Genomic DNA, 18,295 nt, shown 5'->3' with positions numbered 1-18,295 from the left:
ATAAATTTGTTGTACCGGGGCCCTGAATTCCTTTTGGCAGCCCTGGTCCTGAATCCTGTTCAGACATGTCGGGTTATTTAGCGTATCTTGCGTGGCTCCGTACTGTGCGTGCCCAGAAATGGACATTACACCAATGATTGCAAGCAATTCATATCCACAGCCAAGGGGCATTGTATGTACTGTACACATTGAAGTAATCTTTAAAAAAAAAAATCTAAATATTTCTGAAAATAATTATTTTTAAATTATTACACTGTTACAGCATTTTAATTTATGCGTACTTATTTTCACAATTGGATTACATTAATTTGGGTACAAAATCCAGCTTCATATGTACTGAATGAATTTTGAATACAATTCCCCCGTTTTCCAAAGAAACCTTTATTTCAATGAGATTTATTACACACACAGATTGAGGAACTTAAAAGCCAGTGTGAAACTACAACCAGAGCAGCCCAAATATCGCTATGGGGCTAAGGCAGAAGTGATGCCGCTAGGATGGCCCCATCACTGAGCATGTGCAAACCCCAAACAGTGGTATACTGCACATTTTCTGACCCCATGCATTCTCAGGAGCAGAGCCATTACAACAGATCTCTGTCAACCTCTCACGAAAACAAAAAATTTGTGCTACCATGCTAAAGTCCCACTTACCTTATATATGCACTTCGGGACCTTATTAGTATGAAATATAGCTGTGCTCATGCGGGAGATATCTTCCGATACACAGCAGAGGTTCCATCAGTAATCCAACTGATGCACCTTTTTTCAGATTATCTTTTCATTAAACACCTGCATAGCATTTCACTATGGGGCCAATTCAATTCTGCCACGAAAAACACAGCATTCGCAGTTTTACCGTTAATACAGTAAAACTGCGCATAAATACCATTAATACGGTAATTGCAATGCTGGATATTTACTCGCAGCTCCCTGAGCTGTGATAAGAAATCCAGGTTATAATTACCATATTAACAGTAATACTGTTAACGCCGCGTAATTGGCGGCAGAATTGAATCAGCCCCTATGAATAATAGGATAGTAAAATGCAGGTAAAAATCAAGCCAGCTGTATTTTAGCAATTGTTTACTCAAACGGAATGCAATGTGTTCTACCTCAAAAGATACTCACCTGGATAAGCCGCATATATAATACAAGCTGACTTTTACCTCTATCAGTTCTTTAAAGTGGACCTTCCACCAAGTCTTCTAGCATCATAACTTTTGCAAAACAAAATCGTAAAGTTTCCCTGGGAGAAAACATTTTGTCCAGCATGCTCTGCTGTTTCCTAGGCACTGTTCTTCTCCAGATCACACTTCTAACAACTATTGCTAGCTGAAGGAAACGTGCCCAGGAGAGTGCATTGTGTGCCTTCTACAGAGTGCACAGGACACTAGCTATTAAAACAGAAATAACACTAGAAGACCCGGAGACCAGTCTGCTGTAAGAACTTCTGTAAGTTGTTTGCTACCACCATATTCAAAAGAAAAAAGTGGAAACATACGTTTTATGTAGTGCACAGAGCCTGCATCAGGATTTGCAGAAAAAAATACTGACCAACTGGAACATTGGGATTGTTCTTCTACCATCATGTAAATACTGTATTAAAACTCATATTGCTGTTGCTACAGTGCAGGAAATGCAACAAGTGATATTTTCTTCTTGTAATGATATAATAAAAAGACTGAAACACTTTACTAGCTCAGGATAGATAAACATTGTGCTAATTATGCATAGAGTACACTATAAAGTTTGCATGATCACTTTAATTGCATGATTATTTGAGTGTCCAATATTTAGTATGATTCAAGAATATAAAATTACACAGGACCAGCCTGTCAGGCTTAACCTTATATTAGTTATAAACAGCCAGTAAACATTTACAATAAAAGCTGACCTAACAAGCAAAGCAACAGAAACGGTTTTATTTTTACAAACCAACTAGTACAGGATCTCCTTAATGTTCCCCACACATGTACCAGAGCCAGGCATTGCATATGTAGTGTAGAAGACCGTTTCTAAATTTCCTATATAAAGACCATGTGAACAATAGAAGTAAAAGGTCAGTTATGTATACAAAATGTGTGAACTATGCTCTTTATTTGTTATTCATTCCAACTTCTGCTCCCCAAAACTATACATTAGATAATAGAACATTGCAATAGGCAGGTTCATTACATATTAGTTTATTTTACCATATAGACTAATATTCATATCCCATTCAAGGTAAGATTTTCCGTATGATTGTGTTTTAGTGTTTTCTATTGGATACACCAGATGCAGCAGAATAAACGGCACTGAATGTATTTTGGAGCTTCAGCAATGCAGCTTGCACGCGTTCAGGAACTTAGCCCAACAGCAGAGAAGCAAGCACCAAGCAGCTCTGTCAAAGCAGAGAACATGAAAGTGCAAAACGGGTCTTTTCACCACCCTCGATATACTTGGAGGCGTTTTCATGAGTAGTGTACAGGCTTTATCAGACGCTATATTATTTCCTCTGCTAGCTAAATGACGGGGTTGTCTGGTTCAGTGGCATCATGTAGCACTACAATGGAAGTCATGTCTGCTAGCGATTGAAGTTACGTCCTCAATGGCTTTTAGTTAGTGTTCTGTTTGTTCTACTTCCAATTGTATTGAGGAAAAAACTAATTATACAGTCAAATAGCATTGTTGTAAAATTGCATATGGTATTGCTCGTTTCCTTTAAAATGTGTTAAAGGAGATGCATTATTTGTAGTGGCTGCAAAATTACAAACTGATCTTTTGTAGTGTAAAAAAAACGTGCAAAAAGGAAATACATAATTAACATACATTTAGCTTTGCATTCAAAATGAAGGGTCTTAATTAGCAAAGATCAGCATCAGTTAAAAATAATGTAGTGCTATACTAGATCTCATTAAGAAATTTAGATACAGAAAAATCAGGGTAAGAAAATAGTGTTTCTTTTTTCATTATAACAATTAAATGAAAGTTTTTTTCTGTCACTGCCTCAGTTAATCTCCCTTACAGTTTGTCCGATGTAATTTATTCACTAATGTAATTTGCTATGTGAAGTGAATATGCACACAGAGGGAGGAAGATGCGTGTGCAGTATAACGACAAACCATTGCATTTCCAATGAGGTATTGCACAGAATAAAAAAAAAAAGCAAAAAAGGCAACAAAAATATACAGCAAATTGGTAGACCATTTACATGATAATTTTACAGATCTCAGACAGAAAGTAGTGTTTAGTATTCATTAACCTTAAAAAAAAATATATTATATATTTATATAATGTGTAGATCAATCATCCCATTCATCATCATCCTCAAAGTCTTCATCGTCATCCTCATCTTCATCAGAATCTAATGGGTACAAAGAGAATTAATTATTACTAATGGACCATGACAAATTGTATTTACGTAGCATTGAATTTTCTTTTTATAAATATAAAGCTGTCACAAAGATAATTTGGACTACTCACACATCTAAAACACCCATAGAAAATGAGTCCAAGCATGAAACAACTTCTGTATAAGCTTCATTCCACATAGAGGTGCATTTGACAACATACCTACCAAACTGATTCGGGAAGATTGACTCACATTACTACTTCTCACTGTGCAGTTATTAAAATACTTGGGTTATATACCTGTTGGCCTAGCTCCATGACTATGGCATCTTTTATAAGGAGGATTATTGGTGGCAATATAAATCCTCATGCAGACACAAAGGTGATGAGGTGTCTATACTGAAACAGCATGACGCTCACAAACTTTATAAATTGCTCATCTGGATTTGTAGAAGTCATTTATTCAATTAAAAGCATTTTTTCCATCTCTGGGGGACAGGTGAAAGACAAAACATCCTTGAGCACTCTACCTTCTACTGTAGAAACTCTTACTCAACCCATGAACTCCTCCTGGGTTCTCAGAACTGGCCTTTTGCTGGTGGTAAAGCTATTTACACCATGAACAACTTCAGCAAATTGAATATTATTTATTTGGGACACACAGGGGTTTCTTTTGGTAAAACAGTCTGGTAAATATATTTTTCATTTCTGAACACTACAATGGGAGGTGGAGGAACCTCTCACTTATTCTTCTTATTTCACACCATTCAACCCATGAAATATACGGACAACATTCCAGAACTTCTCTTGGGCAGTTGTCACCAGACTGATTAACATCTCTATGAATACTTGTTATCAACTGACCCTACTCTAGAATTCATTTACTTCCTCTCCTAATAAGCCTTCTTATGCATCTCTGTGTGGGCTTACTTGGAAAACTCATTAGAAGACAAAGAACCGCTTAAAATATTATGAACACTATTGGAGCCTGGATATAATGATTTTGTGGTTTGGTATATGGTACCTTCATATATTGCCCTGTTTATGCCTTTTCCCAATATACTTTAGGAATTTTGGACAGGTACACAAATTTTATAGCTGCATTTACTGCCCAATTAATGAAGTCATTGAAATCTGGCTCACCAGGTCCCCATGTGACTTCATCCTCAAATGTTCAGTCCATTACTGCAAATGTATCTAATATTGTCCTCCTAGTAGACAAAATGGCCACACCCAAATCTTGGTACAGTATAATATTATTACATTTGTCACTGTTTTTCCATCTGGCTTATGTAAACCTGTAGGAGTTGTGTGGTCTGGGGCATATGAAACTGTTCTGCAGTGGAATAAGCTATTTTAATAATGATTAAAAAAAAACAAAAAAAACCCCCACCTCAAAATAATGAAACAAAAGAAATTTTATTTTGACTAACAGATTAAACTAATCACAGACAGCTACTTAATAATCAATGTCAGATGCCCTTTACTGCAACTTTAATATCCATATTTTATATATGGCTATATAATAGCCATTCTTTTTGGTTACACTTTCCATTAAAAAGACTTTGCCAAGACCACTGAACTATGGTAAATCCACTGCAAAACTTCCTGGAACAATTCCAGGCCATTCCCAACCTTGTGACATGGAGCCTTATCTTGCTAGAAAAGCCCAACTGCAGATGGCTATATTTCTGACAACTAGGGATGCATAATGATGGCAGGATTGGTTAAATAGCCGGTGGTACTCAAATATTAGTATAACCAGTCCAAAGGTGTGCTATGAAAACACACTTCTAATGTAACCAACTAGCCTGTATTGTTGTTATCTTGCAGGATGGAACAAAAGACAGGATTCATCAAATGAGGCAATGTTTTCCAATTATCTAGTGTTTATGTCCCTTAGTCCACGGTCACCACACCTTGTGTTGTGTCATACCCCACACTTGACAAGTTACTAAGAGTTGAGTGTTCTGATATGACTCATACTCATCTGCTATTTTCAGATGTTTACAGACTCATTTGCAGATGTTGTGCCAGCCTCCGTTAACACTTTTATCAACATACTAACTGAAACACTATTAGCCGTATGTTATATTAGAGGCGATCCATTCTCAGTGCAACTAGGAGACTGTCACGTGCAAAATTCCTAGTAGTGCTGCTGCTTCCAACTCACTGAATCACTTAAAGTTCTCCACTATTTAAGTGCCCTTCCACTGTTGAAGAAATCCAATGCAGCCGCTGTAAGTTAAAGGTCAACCTTTCCTCCAATCAGCAGTCGCTGAGTTTGAGATTTCCTACTACAGAGAAACTCAAGCAGTACTGAATGTTAGCATAGGGGCCCTAAACAAACTACTGTTTTAGGGAAGAGAGAGCATTTAAAAACATCCTCCTGTAACACATATGTATACATTTACTGTCCATACCTGAAGAATGAATGGCTTTACTCCTTTTCTGCATTACTTCCATCAGGGCTCCCACTATTCCTGTGGTAGGTGTGGTTGTAGTAGGTGCCACAGTTTCTGCCTCATCTGGTAGCTAAAAAGTAAATTCAGGCATATAAACAAGGAGCTAGCAAACTTACCCAACCATCAACATGGAAAATACTACTAAAGCATATACTATCGTTAACAAACATTTATTTTACATATATTTCATCCTGTTGAACATGCTATCTGACTCATATCATTGATTAAATAAAAATATAACATAAGTATCTCTCGTACAACACTGGATAGGCATGTACTATGAGAGACCGAGTGACAGTAGTAGTAGTAGTCTTAGTTATGTGTAAATATGTTGTCTTTCACTAGGTGAAATCAATGCTGTGTTTTTCAACCTTAGACTTATTGTTCTTCCTTCCCTTCTACCTTCACCAGAACACACTATTTGCCTTATAATAAACAGATCTTTCATTCAGGTAATATGTGCATGAAAGAAGGAATCTGGAAATAAAATACAATATTACACTCCTAAGGAGCCTGGCTGAGCTACCAATCAATCAGAAAATAAAAATGTGATAACGCATACACATTACAGTATCTAACAATCAGCTGGCGACAGTGGCGTAGCTCGACAGCTCTTTGAACCCCACATAAAATAGAACACGCAGGCTAAGGGCTGCTTGGTCCTTAACTCTTTGCAATGATGGACAACACATCCAATTTATGTTACAGGAGGCACTCTAAATTTGGAGGACTGTGTACTGTCCTCACTGCACGAGTCCCACAAAAATTCTAAATGAGAATGTCTCCAATATCCATTATGCTGCGCTAGTTGTTCCACACTTCAAAGGGGACCTATGCTTAGATTTTGCACAGTGGCCCACAGACTTCAGCTACGCTACATGCTGGAGATAATTCCCTTAGCAGACTTCACTGTAGTTAGAGGCAGAACAAAGATTAATTGTCCACACTGAGGCACATGTATGTAGCCCAAAATCTGGGTTTATAAAGACTCATGTAGTACATGTGAATAGAACAAGGGGCATATTTAACACAACATGCTCATTATTTTATATTAGGCTGGCAAGTGTCAAAATCCTACTTTTACCAGTATGTGTGTTGAAAAACCCACGTCCTTGAGGTGAAAGATGGACTTCAGTTATAAAGTGGCTATGTTTACCAGTTATAACTAATGTGTCTTTTATAATATGCATTTTATTCTAAAACATGCTAATGCACATGTTAAAGGGCTTTTAGATGCTCCAGCAGTACAACATTGTAAACAAGATCTACAGCCAAAACAGTGAGGAAGACAGGGAAAATAAAGAATGTTATCAATGCTGGGTCCAGATGAATAGTATTGCTGGATAATGCCCAATTGTTATTATATTTTAAAATATCAACTGACAATAAGACATACACGGGCTTTGCACAGTATAAGACCACTTACAGTGGGAGGATTCTTTGTCAACCAAGTAACCATAAAACCTATTGTCCTACTTAAACAGCCTCTTCATGTAATTTAACAGAAAATAATTAAAACACTAAATAAAAGTCAACGGGCAAATAATTAAGTTTAAGAACATTAAGGAGTAATGTTATACATAAATATTTGTAGTGGTTACTTACAGACTTTAACTGTATTCCCCTTCGTATTTGGTCTAATAGAGCATCTCGTCCACAAGCTGACACAGGCCGTTCTTCTTTATGGTCTACTTTCTTTAGCTGGGATCCTTCTCTAATCTGCTCTAGAAGAGCTGATTTGTTGCTAAGAGGAGGGGCAATCTGATGGTTGCTGTCTGTTGCAGAGCCAGGCAGAGGTGGGGGACCAGGTGGAGGAGGAGGACCTGGTGGAGGTGGTGGTGGGGCAGGTGCACCAAATCCTGGCACTGGAGGAGGCGGTGGTGGACTTGAAGGTGCAGATGAAGAATGCCCTGGTGGTGGTGGAAGATGCACTCGATAAGGTGGGGGTGGGGGCTGTGCTGAGGACCCAGGTCTAAAGGGTGGAGGTGGTGGGGGTGCAGCCATAGGAGCTCTGGAAGGAGGTGGTGGTGGTTTAGGAACATTTCCCCTTGCTGGTGGAGGGGGTGGTGGTGGTCCTGAGCTGTGTGAAGGGGGTTGTGGAGGCCCACCCCTTGAAGGTGGTGGCGGTGGTGGAGCTTAAAGAGAAAAAAAATAATACAGAATAAGACAGAGCTAAACATGTAATTGTTATATAGACACAGATATGCATTTGAAGCAGTTTGTACAAGCTCAATCATGTTTAAACTTCAATAAATGGGTTTTCTTCATATCAAAATCTGAAAAAAAGTTAAAAACACAGCAAAAAAGAAAAAAAAAAAAATGCAAACTTCAAATACATTGTCCCAAGCAAAGTATGAATACAAAAAAATACGTTTATGTGTTTCATGCATTAAAGACAATTCTGAACTATGCAAAATTGTTTGTGTGTAAATTAAAGCCTATACTATTGTAGTATATTGAAAGGAACTTTAAATGTACATACAGCTATCTGTACTGACAAGGTATGAGACAGCTATATAAAAAGGCAACATATATAGCCCATTTTGCAATGTTAATTTGAAATTCATACTTTAAAAGCAAACTTTAAGGGGGAATTCAATTAGCAGCAATGTTCTCAGGAACAACGCAGCTGCAGTTTTACAGATACTATGGTAAAAATATATACACACTTTCTCACACTTCCACGGGGAGCAAGAAAAAATTAGTATATATTTCTGTAAAAATATACGTCGAAGATTCAACTCACTTCACGCCGAGTTTAATCCCCGCCCCCAATTTAAAAAAAAAAAAAAAAATCACATCACACACCATGCACATATGAGGTTTTTCATATTCTATGCAAACTTCCATACATACCACTCCAACGTGGTGGACCTACAGAATAAATGGAGTGGACTTTTAAAATGGGTTTACATTCTAGTTCAAAGCAAACAAACAGCTGTACCTGCAGAGTGGGTCACACACTTTGTATATAGTTTGTATTGTACACACGCTCAGTGGTCATGAGAAAATGATCCCTACTGCAATATTATTCACAGCACCGTAAATTCTGAGGCAAGCTCATCTTCTTAGGAAATGATAGGGGATTGTATTTCAATGTTAATTACAGTCCCAACTGCTCGCTAGAAAGTGTTAAAAAAATGTGTGTGTGTGTGTATATATATATATATATATATATATATATATATATATAAAAAATACATATATATGTATTATACACACAAACAAAATTTACAATCTAGCTGCTTATATTATTTTTCACATTGGTTGCAGATCAAGCAAAGATAAGTGTGAAATTTAGTTCTGAAGATAATTATGAAGGAGTGGAGTAGTATTTCTGGCATGTTAGCAATGTAACATCTTAATACTTAACAGACAACATTGCACCAGAAAAAAAAAAAAAAAAAAGTAAATTATAACTGTAGAATATAATGCAAAATGTATCCCCATCCAGAACTTTACACATGACATGCAAGCGCAAAAAGGGGGAAACTCAATTAGACGCAAAGTGTCTTAGGAACAAGACACTTTGCGGCTGAGATTTGATATAAATCTCCTCTCAATTCTTCATGTTTAAATTATAATCTTTAATACATATTCATTAAAAATTATAGTCATCAAACTTTATTTTAAACCAGTGAAATAAAGAAAACTGTGCAGTGTGTAGCGAGTTACAAAGTGTACACTGTGCGATAGTGTATTTAATTGCAAATTAATGAATTCAATAGCAAGTCATCCTCTTCAATATTAACAAATTCAGTTATGGTGATATACTTAACCCTAATTCAATAATCTTCAGTTATTTGAAATGCAGAACTGGGATGGTAATTTGTTATAAGTTGTATCAATAATTAAATTCAGTATATATATATTCCATCAAAGATACATGCAGTTCAGATACTTCATTCTCATAAATAGTCCCGATATATCTAATAAGGAAGGAGCATTGTGTTATGTGTAATCAAAATCATATAATCACATAAGCTCCACATGGTTCAATCATGTAGATTTCATTGGTGTCTGCACACTCAAGCTGGGTACACACTACAGAAATTTTAACCAACTTTTTATGCCGAGCAATTTTACATGCAATCGATGGTCCGATCGCTCGGTCCATGGACTGCATATACACACTAGCCTTGTTTAGTACGATAAAGGGAAGAGCGGACGTCCCTTTAGCGACTTTTTACAGCCATGTTGTCGTGAGCAATGACTAATTTCGTACTCACTGTTGTGGATCGGTCGGAAGTTTATACACACTACACAGCGGAAACGAGAGTAGAACGAAAATATTAAACGGTACGACCAACCAAATGAGGCGACAATCGTCCATTTGGGCAGACTTTCGACCATCGTGTCACTGCACACACTGACCCGACTTTTCAACGAGCAGTCGTATGTCGACTGTTTGAGCCGATTATTGGACGAAAACAGTGTAGTGTGTACCCAGCTTAACACAGGTCCTCCCCTTCAGATCCTTGCACTAGCATCCAGTTGTATTGCAATGCATAAGAACTGTGTTTCTAAAATATCAGCCTGTGATATCCCTTGCGGTCACAATGCCACCATCTAGATCTCTCTCTATATGGTTTCAAAGACTCCCCAATCTTAAATGATAAAATAAAGAGGAGGATTACACCTCTTGTAATTGCCAACACGCATTTTGGTCTTGGTAAAAGCTGATGAAGGGATTAGCAGAGGAAAGTATGGGCTACACGATTACAAACTACAGGCTAAATAAGAGTCCGTGTCAAGAGGTTGACTTAGAAACTTGACTTGTCAATAAAATGATACAATTATGAGCACTTAATATAATAAATCGATTCCACAATGAAGGGCTCAAAAATTTGGAAATAAACAATCATTCTTTCATGCGGTTTTATAGAAAATAACACCTGGATTATAAAGAAAAGATATCACTTAGAGACCCTGAAAATCATCATTGTATAAATGGCACATTCAGCCTCAACAGGCCAGGACAACCTGTGACTCTCCAGTTGTTGTAGAACTACAAGTTCCAGAATACCCTGCAAACCATCAGCTGGCTACTTGCAGATGGAACTCACCTTGCCTACGCAACTCATTTTTTACAGCTTCAACACCTCCTGTTTTTTCAATAAAGTCATAAATGACCTTTGATGTTTCTTTATCTTTAAGCTGAGCTTCAGAGATACCACACAAGTCAAACAGTTTTTTCAGCTCCGGGTCCAAATTATTTACCTAAACAAATAGAAGGGAAAAAAAAGACAGATAGTGCAATAGGTTATACACACACAATACTTTCATACAGACATAGCAAACATCTGTTAAACAAGCAAACATTTATTAACTGGATCAACATAAGAAAAAAAAAAAACTGGCCACCACTTTGAAAGTTTAAAATGTACTGCTGCAATGCATTATTTTTTCCCCAGGGTATGCTACATGTGTGAATTATGCGTATAGCACTGCCAAAGGTGTGTAATGTCATGTATCCTGTACGAATAATTATTTTCTGTGTAATATGTAGACGCTATATAAACTGTTTATATGTAATAAATATACATTTGCACAAGTTGAATCACTAAATAAAAGGATATAGCCAAGAAACTGGAATTTTAGAGAGATTGCCATTATATAAAATGTTTGCACTGTGGATGGAACAAGAGCAGCTGGATATCAAGCTATATGGGATTGTGCAACCATGAACTGTAAGGGCAAGTAAGTTATGAGCATGTGATTAGTGCTAGTTTAACTGGAATAGCAAGTGCCATTACTTAAATTACAGTTCTTGGCCACAAGGTGGGGCTTGACATGCAATAATGTGCATAGGACTATCAAAATGCTTTCATTAAAAATATTTATACAAGTGTTGCAAAGATCAAAGAGAAGTGATTTCCACTTCTGTCCATTACAACATACTTACATCAAACCCAGTATTTGGATCCCATCCCACATGTCCAATGTGCCTAAACAAAATATATTAAAGTTTTTATTAGCAACTACAGAAAAGAAGCTGAAAGTTGGATAGTATGCAACAAATGTCATTGCACAAATGCAAATAAATACAAAGCTTTAGCAGCAGAGCACTTATCTTATATATGTGTGTATGTATCTATAGTGGAGCAACATGTAGTTGTTACTTGTTTTAAAAAATAGCTTCTGTAGTCTCTGCTTGTATCAACTTATTTGACATCTTGCAAACACACCTTTCACTTAAAGTGTATGTGTGGATTAATACTGGCATAATGTAGTTTAGTTCTGTCAATTGTTTTAATAACATAAGGTCACTATTGCAGACATAAAAAATAAAACAGAGCAGTCAGTAATACAGCAACAGTGCCAGCATAGGCTTCTTTAGAGCTAGAGCTCCATAATTACCATACAGAGTGAGAACGCCCCATCCCGTTTCGATCGGCATCTTGGATGCAAGTTAAAAGGTAGGCTTGTGCTGCTAGGATCCACCACTGCACCCTCACAACTGTCCCAATCTCCACTCTGAACCACATTTGCTCCTCTTGGTTCAGCTTTGCCCTCTTCCAATTAGAATGCAAGTTCCCTAATAAGCAAGGTACTTCATAACCTTAGTTTTCATGTCTGAGTTTATGTTGTCTACCTTGTATGTCCCTGTTTTATGCATGTACTGTTTTCCCTACTGTACAGCGCTGCGAAGCACTGTGTCGCCTTACAAATCTACGATTTTAATAATATTCACCATAATAATGTGCCTTTAGACAATTTGATTTTACTTAGCTAAAGGAACAGACTGACTGAAACCAGAGTGATGCTGGGTCAATGAGGATGCTGGAGGCGATCTATATAAATGATTGTCTATTACAAAGTAAATGGAAATACAGTCATTAGAAATTTCAGAGAATCTATAAAACAAAAAAGTATTCAGCTGGAGACTTTCATTTGTCAATATACCCTTTAGGTTCAATGCACTTAAGGTAAATATAGATTTCGGTAAAGTGTACTAAGCCTTTACTATAGGATTAAAGGTAAGCACAAGCTTTGTATCAATGCGTCATCCTTTCTTCCATAAAGATGTATATTTACATACTGGAAATTACTGGGTGTCCCAATGTCTGCTTTGGTGAGTTTCTTCTTCTTAGTTTTTACTTTTTTCTTCTCTTTGCTATAAGGAATGTTGTTTACTTGTGCATTGTATCGGTTAGTGATTTCAGGATTTTTAATGTCAACAGTTGCCATAGGCAGACTAGGACCTGAAAAAAAAAGAAAAAAAAGCAGAGCATGACAAATATACATAAAATGAATATACAAATAAATCCCTCCTCAACCCAATATAACTGTATGGTGGAATTGACGGACTGGATCAGCTCTGCACCAACACAGACAGCGGTCGGTGATAACTGGGTATGTTTAAAGTTGTTACAGCTCCTAAACATATAAAGATCTACTAGCTGAACCAGAGTTTGTAATTGACAGTACAGATCTAGTTTCATTCTATTGCCAGTCAGATTACCTGAAAAGGAAAGTTAACTTCTGCATTGGGAGTTTTCACCAGGGATAGTGACATAATGCTAGAAGGCATGTCAGCTAGTATTAGCTCACTATTTACAATACTAATGTGTAGGACAGATTGCACTCCAGTCATTCTGGAAGCTATTGTAGATTTCACAAAGTAATACATTTAGTTTGTTACCCATAAATTTATAGAGGAGTAGAAATCTTCCCAATGTTTCAGCTTACCATTTGGGGGATCTCTCTTTTTATCTGTGAAGAGAAACAAAATGCATCTTAAAACACAAAAACAGTCTTTTTGCAACAGTCTATTTTCTGCAATTTCCTTTAGAGCTTATTTCAGATACAGAACAAGTTAGTTAACACTGCATTGATTTGTCATTTTAATAAGTTAAGTAACTAAAATTAAGTTGAGTAGAACGACCTGCGTTCAACTTTAGATCAGTTTTGTGCCCTTCCACATAATCACCTTCTCACAGATATAAAACAGTGAAATATTTATGAAGGCAGTTGGAAATTACAGAGTAGTGCTGAGGAGTGTTATCACACTAATGAGTTATTTTGCAGATCTACTGGAATACTGTCTCCGTCCAGACTCTGGACCCAGAGAGTTCAAATGACATTGCTGCTGCCATCTCTGTTCCTCGTTTAGTGTTCTCCCCTGCCACCCTGACTTCTGGGAACATAGGTAACAAGTGTCCTGGCTCTGTGTCCAGCAGCGTGCATAATGCCAAAGAACAATACTGGGCTTACAGATGGCAGATAACCACAAGCCATTATAGCACAAAAACCTTCTCCACAGCCAGAAGAGGAGGAAGGTTCAGTTAATATAAATGGTGAAGGATAGTCATGGTTTTCAACAGCCGTCTTAAAATTTCTGCAAAGACAATCATCTTTTATGTCTCCACCTTACATAGTCTCTTTTTCACCCTAACTGTACCAAACCACTGACAACTACACAAAAATACCAGTTGGTAGCTTTAGTATTGATGGCTGATGTTGCTTCTGCCTTACAGTAGCCACACACACTCCACACTAGAAGCTACAATTATTATTCTGCTACTTTGTGTATCAACTATTTCCCACACCAATTAAATTATAAGATTATTTGTGCAGGGCATCTTTATCTTCCGTTTCTGTAATTGCATGTTTATTTGTATCACAATCTCCTCAATATACAGTGCTATGTAATATGCTGGCACTTTATAAAGGATAATAACCACTACAGTGTAAAAACACAATATATTTATCAATGAAATGTACTTGTAAGAGGTCTATAATTTATTTATACATGTGCCAAACTTGCATTTGAAAAACCTAGACCCCTATTTTAATGTTGGCTTAAAGATAAAACAGTGGCAGCAATTCCGTCTACTCACTTGCAGTGCAGTGGAGAAAACAATATCAGGCATTGTTATATTTTTACACATACCTTATGTGAAAAATTATATCTTGGTAAAAAACAATCCACTACATAAACCTAGTCACAGGCATTTAAATGTATTAACTATTGCCCATCTGATGGCCAGTGGGCTAGATGCAGCTCCTAAAAAGGTCTCTACCTCCCCACATTGTAGTTTTACAGTGTGGAGACATGATTCATATATATACCATGTTTAGCAATAATAATGGAATAAAAGTACAATAGAATAACAGAGACATGTGTTTATATTTCTATACTACCAAAAGGAAAATCTTACCAGGTCTTTTTGGTCGTCTTGCAAGCAACTCTGTTATGTCTTTTCTGAATCTTTTTGCTTCTTCTTCATTTGCAAAATTAAGACCAATCTGACAGGTCTGCAACATAAAATATACATTTGAACATATTTATTGGATAAAGATAATTCAAGACCAATATGCAAAGTTGGCAACATACCGGCCAAGGTACTAGTTCATGGCAGGGGCGGATCTAAACATTTCTTTTAGGGGGGCGGGGGGTTTATTGATTAATCCCGATTCCTTTCAAGTGCTGAAACGCCTTGTTGACTGCTCCCCCTCTACAGTCCCGACTCCTGTAGGCTGTGCCCTACAACATTATGTCTCACAAACTAATGTATTTTAGAATAGAAATTGGTAAGGTTTGTTCTTTGGATTATTTTAAGTAAAACACTATATAGCTATAAAATCATAACAAAAAGAGAAACAAATAACAGATGTGTCCCATTGAATACACTATTCCCCCTTCAACACACGGTGCCCCCATTCGGTCAGCTGCTCCTCACAGACAGCATCGTGACGTGATAACGTCACACAAGGAGGAGGGTACGGGAGCGAGGCACTGTCCCGTCACACTGGAGTTGGTAGTGTACAATGTCAGGCTGGGGCATGAAGGGCCCACTGGGGGAATGTAATGGTAGTAGAGACCCAGGAAATAGTGTGTGCAACGTCGCAATGCCTGAAGGGGGGTGGCCAGCCACAGGGGGGGGGGGGGATTAAAGTAACAGCCAGGTGATTTCACATTAGTGATTCTAATTTCCTTTGGCACAGTGTCAGAAAGCAAGAAGAATCACTCAGGAGACTGGAGCAGCAATTATTTTTTTCCTTCAGACATAACGCATGGGACACAGGACAGGGAACAGTCCAGGACATAGACAAGCAGCTACTGGCAAGGTCTTAAACGCAGTAGCTGCTTGTCTAGATCCTGGAATGTTCCCTGTTTGGAAAAAGGGATAGTTATATTAACTATGGGAAGCCTAGCAATGAGTGACCCTTATTTAAGTCTTTACTGGTGCCTGCTATCGCGGTTGGAAGATGACTGCATACCTTCGCACCACGTTTACAACATGCTTTGTTAATGACTGGATAGATAACAGGATCATCATCAGTCATTGGGCCATCTCCTAATATTGTAGCATGTGTGGCCACCATATATATATATGATTATTACAACAGGTAAGCCATTTCTGAAACATTGGTCTGGTTACTGTTTCACTTAACAAAATTGCTCTTTTAGTCAGCATTTCTCTTTTTTTACCATCATAATCATCAGAAAGGTAACTATAACTGAATTCTGATAATGTGATCTTAATTTTAACTTAAATGTAGTGCCTTGTAGAAGTTTATATAGGATCACACTAACCATGATAAAATCTTGGGCCTCCAAGAGTTCAGTGGAGGGAGAACCACTTCATTTAAAATCAAAGGTACCAAAACTTATAAGGAACAGCTGTGTACATTACTGAAAATATTCATAATGACTAGAGAAAAAGTGACAATATACAAAATATTACACTAGTGGATCCCAAATTTTCTCAGTTGAGGCACCCTTAGGGTCTACATAATTTTTTCAAGGCACCCCTAAGCCAAAATAATTAACAAGCAGTCTCCTCCCACCTTGCTTACCACCAATCCCTGGCCACGGCACCCTACGAGTACTCCCAGGGGCGCCGCGGCGCACAGTTTGGGAACCAATATATTACACTAATGCATTTGTTCCATTTTTAAAGATGACCTGTTACTCTTTTTAAACATACTACCTATCATACTCAGCTCCCTACATCATAACTCCACAGCATCACAAGTGAAAGGCAGGAAAGCTGAATGAAGTCAGATGCCAGTCAGACGGAAAAGAGCTGCCTGTGGATCAGGACCCGAAATAGGATCTCACAACTTGTTTTTAGTTCACCTCAATTTGAAATATGCAATACAAATTCATGGGACCCACCTCTTTTGGGTCCCAGAACAATGGCAGACTGACCCTTGGGGCCCTAATTAATAAATGGTTGCACAACTTTTGGTGAGGGCAATATGCAGGACAACTAGAGACAGTGTTTGCATATAGCACACTGTATTTTTCCATGCAGACAAAAGTGCACTAGTTCACTCAAAATTGATAGATAGTCCCTCAATTTATTTTCACCAAAGAGGAAACCTACTGTGCACAGCCACTCATTTACATTCTGGAATAAAAGCTAATCTAAATTCTCAAACCATTTCACTTGATATTCATTTTATTTACCTCTATTCCACCATTCTGCGTCTACCGGAATAATTCTAAATATTCGAAAAGTGATTAGCCCACCGGTAAAAATAAAAGTTAGTAAGGTTGTGTAACAAAAGAGATCCATCAACTTCAACCTTTCGTAAATTAAAAAAAAAAATCCTTATCACTCATTCCTATGTCTTCTCAATTAGCTACAGATAAAATTTCTTGCAAAGCTCCACTCAGCCAGTAAATTTACTATAACCAGCTCATGTGGCAAGGAATTCCACCCTTACTGTAAAGAACCCTTTCTCATGTTGACAGTGAAACTTTGTTTTCCCATTTACAACTGATGACCCTTTGTTTCTTGGATGGTCCTTGGTACAAAAGTTAATTAGGAAAATCTTTATCCTGACCTCAGATCTATTCATACATATTAATTAGGTTACTTCTATGGTGACTTTCTAGGTAAACACAGTTTTTCCAATTTTCTTTCTATAATTCAACTCCTTAATCCCTTTATTAATGAGGTGGCCAACTTACAACTTCGAGATCTCTTATGACCTTCTTATGATGAGATGCCCAAAACTGTATTCCATATTCAAGATGTGGTCTAACTAGTAACTTACCCAATGTTTGTACATTTATATAGCTTTTTATGCATCTCAGGATTCTATTCATTAGCTGGTACTGTGCTGCTACACAGCTTTCAGCCAACGAGTATTTCCTATTCTATTTGGGATCCTGACCGACAGGCTGCCTTTTCCCAATTGACTGTAATCGGACTTCATTCAGCTTCTCTGCCTTTCACTTGTGTTGTTGGGGAGATGTGTGTAATAGCCAGTATGTGCCCGATTTTGTTCCATTTTGAAAAAAATACTACTACATCTGCTTTCCACCATTTTGACAAAGTTATAAAGGGAGTGTGTGAGTATAAGAAACATTCTGTCAATTACCAAACTACATTCCTTTAGCACAGATGGATCCGGGCCACGCCTTATCTGTCTTAAACTGGTTTAGGAATAACTGCACCTCTTCCTGTGTTAGATAAATCACATTTAATGGTATAAAGCAGACTTTTTGCAACACAACCTATTGCCGGACATGTTCC

The 18,295-nt window shown here is 37.5% G+C and overlaps 1 protein-coding gene across 2 annotated transcripts in view; it reads right to left on the bottom strand.

The window, feature by feature from the left end:
- Positions 1–1,748: 1,748 nt before the first annotated feature.
- WASL (WASP like actin nucleation promoting factor) overlaps positions 1,749–18,295 on the bottom strand; it is a 47,465-nt gene continuing 30,918 nt past the window's right edge. Inside the window, exons 4-12 of one of the 2 annotated variants that reach the window (XM_075208929.1) lie at positions 14,963–15,059; positions 13,491–13,514; positions 12,841–13,003; positions 11,704–11,746; positions 10,865–11,018; positions 8,655–8,672; positions 7,404–7,933; positions 5,757–5,868; positions 1,749–3,346 (exon numbers count right to left, since the gene is read on the bottom strand). In XM_075208929.1, the coding sequence (XP_075065030.1) occupies positions 3,285–3,346; positions 5,757–5,868; positions 7,404–7,933; positions 8,655–8,672; positions 10,865–11,018; positions 11,704–11,746; positions 12,841–13,003; positions 13,491–13,514; positions 14,963–15,059 (1,203 nt within the window). In that variant the 3' untranslated portion in view covers positions 1,749–3,284. The remainder of the gene's footprint in view (positions 3,347–5,756; positions 5,869–7,403; positions 7,934–8,654; positions 8,673–10,864; positions 11,019–11,703; positions 11,747–12,840; positions 13,004–13,490; positions 13,515–14,962; positions 15,060–18,295) is intronic. The other variant, XM_075208930.1, reaches the window with a different exon arrangement.

This window comes from Mixophyes fleayi, chromosome 4 (assembly GCF_038048845.1).
Source record: "Mixophyes fleayi isolate aMixFle1 chromosome 4, aMixFle1.hap1, whole genome shotgun sequence".
Classification (NCBI taxonomy): Eukaryota; Metazoa; Chordata; class Amphibia; order Anura; family Limnodynastidae; genus Mixophyes; species Mixophyes fleayi.
Note: the sequence above shows the minus strand (reverse complement) of the source record. Positions and strands in the feature narration are given on the sequence as shown.